This window comes from Microtus oregoni, unplaced genomic scaffold (assembly GCF_018167655.1).
Source record: "Microtus oregoni isolate MIOR12 unplaced genomic scaffold, Mior012 000021F_ref0000039, whole genome shotgun sequence".
Taxonomy (NCBI): Eukaryota; Metazoa; Chordata; class Mammalia; order Rodentia; family Cricetidae; genus Microtus; species Microtus oregoni.
Window position 1 is genome coordinate 27350727 of NW_024543080.1, and position 8391 is coordinate 27359117.

At 47.9% G+C, this 8391-nt stretch overlaps 1 protein-coding gene across 1 annotated transcript; it reads left to right on the plus strand.

Moving 5' to 3' along the window:
- Positions 1 to 338: 338 nt before the first annotated feature.
- Phox2b (paired like homeobox 2B) lies at positions 339 to 4899 on the plus strand. Its single transcript, XM_041671537.1, has 3 exons — positions 339 to 734; positions 1574 to 1761; positions 2713 to 4899. The coding sequence occupies exons 1-3, from the start codon at positions 494 to 496 to the stop codon at positions 3226 to 3228; spliced, it is 945 nt and encodes a 314-aa protein (XP_041527471.1). The 5' UTR covers positions 339 to 493; the 3' UTR covers positions 3229 to 4899.
- Positions 4900 to 8391: the final 3492 nt, after the last annotated feature.

Consider the following 8391-nt stretch of genomic DNA (forward strand, 5'->3'; position numbering starts at 1 on the left):
CTTAAAAGCTCTTGGAAATTGGATCAGGGAAAATCGTCACCCAACTTTCATTATTTCCAAGTAGCGTGATTGAATTAAAGGGCAGGAGCTGGTTAGAAGGGAGGATCAGGGGCTCGGTGCGTAATGGTGTGGTATTAAATTCTAATTAGAGATGCAGGAATCAATGATAGGGAGGTTGGACAGCTCAGTTCCCCAGTGCCAGCCCAATAGACGGATGAGTTATTGTCATGTAAAAAGCGCCAGCAATAAGACCAACCGCTTTGCTATTGTCCAAGTGGAAAGAGCCAAGTTTATTATGAGGACTATATGCTCTAGAGACCTCAGACAAGGCATCTCACAGGAGGCTTTTTCATAAAACTAGGCTCTGCTGGTAGTAAGGAGGCCAGTTTGGAGGCAGGCGTTGAGCTGTGCGCATCTCCCCACTCAGCCACCGTCTCCATATCCATCTTTTATTTCATTTTTCCACTTGGCTGAGCCATCCAGAACCTTTTCAATGTATAAAATGGAATATTCTTACCTCAATTCCTCTGCCTACGAGTCCTGTATGGCCGGGATGGACACCTCGAGCCTGGCTTCAGCCTATGCAGACTTCAGTTCCTGCAGCCAGGCCAGTGGCTTCCAGTATAACCCGATCAGGACCACTTTTGGGGCCACGTCCGGCTGCCCGTCCCTCACGCCGGGATCCTGCAGCCTCGGCACCCTCAGGGACCACCAGAGCAGTCCGTACGCCGCAGGTAAGGACCGCTAGCTCTCTTAGCGGAAGAAGCCGCCTTTCCGCTCGTATATAGGAAGCCTTGATTGCATTTGAAAATGGAAATGTGTTTAGTATTTACCAAACGAAATTTGCTTACACAAATGAAAGAATTTATCACGTTAGAAGCGATTGCAGGGAGGGGTAATTCACTTACAGGGTTACACTATCCTAGTCACACCCGAACCGCCAACAAAATTATCTTAAGCTGCCAAAATGATAGGCATAATTTATTTACTTTGCGATGAGACGTAAAGCTTAGAAAATAATTAAATAACAAAGAGTAAAGCTCATTACTGGCGGTGTCTCTCTCTCTCTCTTTTTTAAAGAACCGACAGCGGCTCACACCTCTTTGGCCGGTCCTTTTTATGATCATTTCTTGAATTTATTGTTTTTTACAGCACTATCTCCCAACTTTCTGGCGGCGTCAACTTCTGAGAATTGAAAAGTTGCAACAGTGGTTGTGAGTGGTAACTTCGTCCCTGGCTTTCTGATATTCCAAATGATGTTTTTGTACTGTTATCTTGCCGAATGCACTATTCCCCGTTCGGGGGTTCAAGTGGTCTCCAAATTGCTATTTGAACCCATCCAAAGGCACTTGGGCCACAAGAACCCACACAACGTCTCACTTGTGTCCCTGCTTCTCTATATTACTAATTTGCTGGGTTTTCTTGGCAGGTCGCCGCTCCTAAAACTTCCAGACGTCGCAGGAGTCCTTAACGGCTCTCGGGCGACCTGACCTTGGGTCCTCAAGTCCTGGCCCGGGAGTCCCTCAAACTTCGGACTGTTTTGCTCACTCTAGCCTCCTCTGTCATCCTCTAGTTCCATACAAACTCTTCACCGACCACGGCGGCCTCAATGAGAAACGCAAGCAGCGGCGCATCCGCACCACCTTCACAAGCGCGCAGCTGAAAGAGCTGGAGAGGGTCTTCGCTGAGACGCACTACCCTGACATCTACACCCGGGAGGAGCTGGCGCTGAAGATTGACCTCACCGAGGCGAGAGTCCAGGTGCCCCCGGGGAAACCGAGGGCTAGGGCGGCAGCAGTAGGGCGAGGGATGGGTACTGATGCTCAGGATTCCAAAGGGACCGGTGCCATCGGAGAAATGGGATTTGGAGTGTTGTGTGTGGGATCCGGGGCGGGTCAGAGAAATGGGATTTGGAGTGTTGTGTGTGCATGAGGTGGGCCAAGGACCACACTCGGGCAATTGATTCACAGCCGCAAAGTGTTTCCCACCAGAGCAGGGGGGCTGGGAGTTTGAATGGGAGAGAGGAAGTGGTCGGTGAGGGGAAGATCACAGACTTTGCCTGCACCTCTGTCAGCTTAGTTGTCGTCAGCGTTCGGTTGCCAAGTGCCTCCGAACTCAAGCGCCTTTGAAAACCTAGCGCTGGTGGTGCACGGTATAATAATTTCCTGGCAATTAGGGCTTGAAACAGATTCCTGAAGGGATCCTACCTAACTATTAGGAGCATTCTGGAGCTGGCCAGCCAGCCCAGGGCAAGGCCGTGCTCTCCGTGGAAGGCTCCTCTGTGGGCGGGCAGCGCACGGATGAGCTATGGTCACCACAGTGGAAGGCACTCTCCTTTTGCCAGTTAGACTTGAGAGGGCTAAGAGTAGGCAAAGCGCTTTTAAGAGTACATCAAAAGAAAGGCTTTCGTTTTAGGGCTTTTGTGCGACCTTTGTACCTGTCCCTTAAGGTGTCATTTACCCCCTGGCACGTTCTTTTGACCCCTAAAATATTTCTCAGAAGAGGTACTAGCAACGAGGTTTGCAGACTTGTCGGACTGGGCATTTGCGGTGATGTCAATGGTCCATTCATACCGCGAAGTGTGTGTGTGTGTGTGTGTGTGTGTGTGTGTGTGTGTGTGCGCGCCATTTGAAACGAACTGGGTAGTCCCAAGCACCACTTTGCTCTCTGGGTTTCTTCCCCTGTTTTATCACCTTCCCTCTCTTTGGGCAGGTGTGGTTCCAGAACCGTCGGGCCAAGTTTCGCAAGCAGGAGCGCGCAGCAGCCGCAGCTGCCGCAGCAGCCAAAAACGGCTCCTCGGGCAAGAAGTCTGACTCCTCCCGGGACGATGAGAGCAAAGACGCTAAGAGCACGGATCCCGACAGCACTGGGGGCCCGGGACCGAACCCCAACCCGACCCCCAGCTGCGGGGCAAATGGCGGCGGCGGCGGAGGGCCCAGTCCAGCCGGAGCTCCCGGGGCGGCGGGCCCGGGGGGCCCGGGAGGCGAACCCGGCAAGGGTGGTGCGGCTGCGGCGGCTGCTGCAGCGGCTGCGGCGGCAGCGGCGGCTGCTGCGGCGGCGGCAGGAGGCCTGGCTGCGGCCGGGGGCCCCGGACAAGGCTGGGCTCCCGGCCCGGGCCCCATCACCTCCATCCCGGATTCACTTGGGGGCCCCTTCGCCAGCGTCTTGTCTTCGCTCCAAAGACCCAACGGTGCCAAGGCCGCCTTAGTGAAGAGCAGTATGTTCTGATCTGCGATCTGCGGCGGCGGCGGGCGAGCCCGGGCCCGGGCTGGCGAGTGGGCGAGTGGGTAGACCCAAGGCTAAGTGTCGCTGCTGCCTGTGGCTTTTTTCATCGAAGGCCTAAAATGATCGCGATTCGAATAACGAGAAAATGACGTCGCTCCCATTTCAAACCCACTCCTACCCCTTTCCTCAACCCCCTCCCACAACGAAACAAAACAAACAAAAAAACTTCCCCGGCTTCGCACCTGCCTCGGGCTGCGCACAGGACAGGGCTCCGCCTGCTGCCCAGGGGGGTGTGAGCAGCGTGGCTTGGACTTCGGGGCACTCTCAGGGGGCTGTGTCTGAGTGTCGGGTGTATGTTTGTCTCGGAGAATGTGTGTCTGTGGCCCCAAGTAGGTGATAGGGAGAGATGGGGGCCACAACCAACTCAGTGACTTCTTAGAAACAAATGAAAAATTCGAAAGACGGCAAAGATAAAAAGTAAAATAAATCACAAAAGTCAAACAGATCCAAATGGAGGGGACAAGTTAAAAATACAAAGTGGGCAAGGGAGGACTGTGGCTGGCGCTGAGGATTTGGTCTTGCGAACCCGTAAATTCTCGTGCTCACAACTGTACAGGCTCTCGTGGCTCCTCTTTAGGAAGGAATACTGATGTCTTTCCAGCCCTGGTTCCCCTCAGGTCCTTGGGATCCGGCCACCGCAGAGATGGCTCACTCAGACTGTCCTGGCAGCCAAAGTGACTTTCTGGAGCCCGCTTGCCTGACCCCCACCTCGCCGGAAACCATCTTGCCATTAGCGCAACTGATCGCCACACCGTTGCTATCCCCAAACCCGCAAACTTCGCAGCCGCTTGGCCCTGAAAGACGCCCTGTACATGAGATGCCTTCTCATCCTCAAACTCTGCAAACCGTGTCTCATATTTCACAGCGCTCCTTTTTTCTCTCCTGACACCCCCACTGGCATTTTCTTCTTCCACCAGCTTTGACGGAACTTTTTGGCACTGCTTTGCATCGGAGTCAGTTGCAGTCCCGTGGAGCTGGCTGCAGAAAAATCTACCCAGCAAGGGAAAGGCACATGCACGTTTGCAGAAAGTGTCTCAGCTTGCATTTCTGATTGAGTGATCCGAGCTGGACTCAACCTGTAGGGTGGACGGACTGTATATTGATGATCCCTTCTATGCGCAGTTTAGACATCTCTGTTGGGATTTTTTTTTATTTTATTTTAAAAGGCACAAACTATAGATATTAGTTGAATGTTGAGGCTTTAACTTTTTCGGTGTCTTTCTACAGCTGTGTTCTGTGACTCAATTGTATGGTGTTACTCTCAGTACAGACCGTCTCCTCTACGTGACCGTATAATGTTTTTCTCTTCTTGTAGTCTCTATGGTGTGTCTTTATGGCGTAATAAGGTTCTCACGGGTTCAATTCCTTTGTGTTTAGAGAGACCAGATTCAGACAATGGTATATATTTTTGTTATCAGGTGCATGTCTGTCTGATTTCATTTTCTTCTCGTTGGACTATGTTTGTGAACATAAGCGTCATAAGTTATGTTTCAGATTTTCAAATTTATTTATACGTGTTATAATGAATGCTTCTATTTAAAGGGGAAATATTTCTACATGTGCATATAGTTTTCCAAGAGTGTACCATTAACTTGATTGTTGATAATAAAAACAAAAAACAGGTATAAGCAATTGAACTCTTCAATTTTCTCTTATTTAAATCAACCTGATTTGAAAGTGTTAAGGGCAGAAGACTTGGTACTAAGCATTGAGAGGGCTGAACTTTTAATCCAGGCGCTTGACTTATAGTTCCAAGCATTCAAATGGAGGGAACAGAGGGTGCTTCTGCTCTGTTTCTCAGTAGGGGCCTTAACCATCAATAAAAGTGTATAAAGGGTGCTCCTGGCTGCCGTGAACTCATAAGCATCTGAGAACTGGTCTTTGAGGTGAACTTGCAGTTACAGCTAGGGTTCTGTGTTCAGGACTCTGTAGGATCTATAAATTAGCTCTAGGAAATCTAGAATTCCCAGGCCCCAGGGATTGCTGCCACCCAGAGATACCTAGACCTCTTTGTGGTCAAGGTGCAGGCTTTTGGACCATGAAGCAGCTTCCAGTAATGGTGTGCTGAGGTAAATAGCACTAACAACTGGGCTTCAGAAAACACTGCAGTAACAATTGTGCTTTTGTGCCTCATCCTACCTACATGGGGCCACACAGCAGGTGCAAATCCTTTTGATGGGGTGAGGGAACAGAGAGGTAATGGAGAGTTTAACCAGCTCAGGAGTCTTCCTGTTGATGAAAGGTAGTGCCAACATTTGGATCCCAGAATCCAACGATAGAACCTATCATTCACTATTCAAGTGGTTCTTAAAGTGTAGCTCCCAGGCCCGAAGCATCAACATTACATAGGGATTTGTGTGCATGCATTTTTAAATCTCATCCTGGTTAACTCTGAGTGAGGCCCAGTGACTGGTTCCTACCGGTTTTACTAAGACTATGACTTAATGAACTATACTGTATTCTGTAAGTAACTCAAAGGGAAAGTTAAGAATTCTAACTACATTCAAAGCGTGTGTGAAAGAGAGAGAGTGTGCACATGTGTTCTGATATGTATGTGAGTGGGCACATGTGTTCTGATAGCTGTGATGGTCCCCTTTTCAAATAAAGAAGTACTCAGGACAGCCCCAAGACACCCACTCTATGTCTTTCTCTCTTGAACTGTTTGAGTTACTTTTCCAAGCAGGAGTCTTATATGAGTTTCTGACCCTTCAGTTTGGTTTTGGTTTTGCCTTAACAAACAACAATTCAGTTCCCTTAGGTGAGGCATAGCCAACAAAAAGCCTGCCTCCTCTAGTCTGAATATAAGCAGTAGATATGCCTAGAACGTAGCAAAGGCTTCTCATCTTAGCATCCCAAACAAGGCTTGTTTTTTGACAAAGCTCATTTAGAACTTTCTGGACTGCATTTGTGAAAATAAATGATCATAAATTATACTTCAAATTTCTAAATATATTTCTATATGCTATAGTGATTCTTCTGTTTGAAAGGGAAACATTTCAACCATTACATGTGCATATAGTTTTCCAAGTCAGGCAAAACTTCGGGTTTTGAATCATCATTGAAAAAGGCTTTCAAATAGTCTTTGAAAGTTTTCATCTCTAAATGCCCCCTAGTAAAGTCCAAGGCTACACTGCTTATCAACAATGTCTTTAATTGTTCTGATCCAAATACCAATGATCACTAGATCTCTCCAGGCTCAGTGTTTGGTTGTCAATGTAATTTGGAGGCAAAGAAAAGAGAAAGTTATTGATTAAAGAGCATTTTAATCAGGTCACATCTTGGCTAGAGGAAGATTGTCCTCTCTTAGAGAGTAAGGGTCGCCTGGTAAGAAACCTTGAGCTTGGGCAGAGGCAGTGGGGCAAGTGTCTTGGAGAAGGCAAAATGAGCAGAGACAAGTGTGTGTGTGGGGGGGGGGAGAGACAGAGAGAGAGAGACAGAGATAGAAAGAGAGAGAGACAGAGACAGAGAGAGATAGAGAGAGATAGAGAGAGAGCCAGCTGTGGTGGCCAGGTCATGTCTATGGGTCTCAGTTCTGGAGAATCAACCAGTTTTTGGCATACGGTTGAAGCCAGCTTAAGTTAAATGAGACCCTGTCTCAAAACTCTGAGTGAATAAATAGAAGAGGAAATATCAATCAGCTAAAGAGACTTTTAGAAATACTAGTGAAGACCCTGGAGATCTTTTCAGATGGGAACATATGAGTGAAGGGCCTCATATTTTCTTCTCCCAGTTTAGAGCTCAGAGCTATTTTTGAGTGTCTAGTCACTAGGATGAGAGAAAACTCTGGGGGTTGTTGAGGGAACTCTCCCTCCCCAATATCACGGCTTCCCAAAGGGTCACACGTGACTTTAATTTGGGTTACCTCTGCTTCTCTTAATGACCTAAAAAGCCACTTGTTGGAAGGTATGTTTTTGATCAAATGCGCAACTGTCCCTGTAATATGATGGAGCCCATGGGCAGGACGCTGTGTCTCTCATTGTGTCATTTCCTCGGAGCCCGGCACAGTGTGAACAAGCTCACTTTCACTCTTCCTCTCCTATGCATTTGCATTTTGGCTCATCAAGGCATCCTTTTTCCTGGCAACCCCGAGACCACATGTGACTTCACAAAAGCGTTGTGAACTGGTGCCAGACAGCCATCGTGAAGTCAAGTCTCCTCTAAAACACCCCAGTCCAGAGAACCCAAGTGGCTGTATAGAGGAACTGATACCCCAGCATATTAGATGCCCACAACACATTCCAGACGCAGCTACCTCAGACCTTAAGGAGGGCAGTGCGTGGCTAACTGGAAATGATCCTCAATTCAGAACAGATATCTGTATGACTTTGAGAACCTTAATACTTGGAACCTGACTCACTCACCAACTATGAATTTGAAAAATAAGGCAGAGGGTTGGTAGGGTGTTTAAATAAAATATTATCCAACAAATATCTGGCACGGCAGTAAGTTTTCAGTAGATGATAATGATGATAACAATCAGGCGCCCCCAGGTCCTTTCTTGATTTTTCTGGCTCAGGTCTCAGTTACTGAAAGTCTTCAGAGACATTTGATAGCGAGGCATGGGAGGGTAGCCTGGGATACAGCGAACCATTAGCTAACACTCAAACAGGAAAGTCAAGAAGGGTAATGCCAGGTTGCTTACTCTGCCCAGTAAGGAGTGGAGTTATCTGAAGCATAATTAATAAAAACTCAGAGACAGAAATTGTGGTTTAACCTGAAGACCAAAAAAGCAAAACAGCCAGCCACTGGTCCTTACCTCAACCTCAGTCTGAAATAGTGATCCTACCTCCAGGAATCTCAGAATGAGACTGAGACCGAGAGCTGTCTCCTCGTCTTATATTCCTCTCTAGGGCTGGGATTAAGGGTGTGCACCACTACCACCTGGTTTCTATGGCAAATTAGTGTGGCTACTGGGATTAGAGATGCGTGTCATTGCTCCCTGGTCTGTAAGGCTGGCCAGTGTGGCTGTTTTACTTTTTCATCTTTACTTTTTCAGCTTTATTTATTGAAATACAAATGAAATGTCACTACAAGTATCTTCAAATAAGTCAACAGCCTGGAGATACAGTATAAGTCAAAGCCCAAAGGCTGGGATTGGAGAACTTT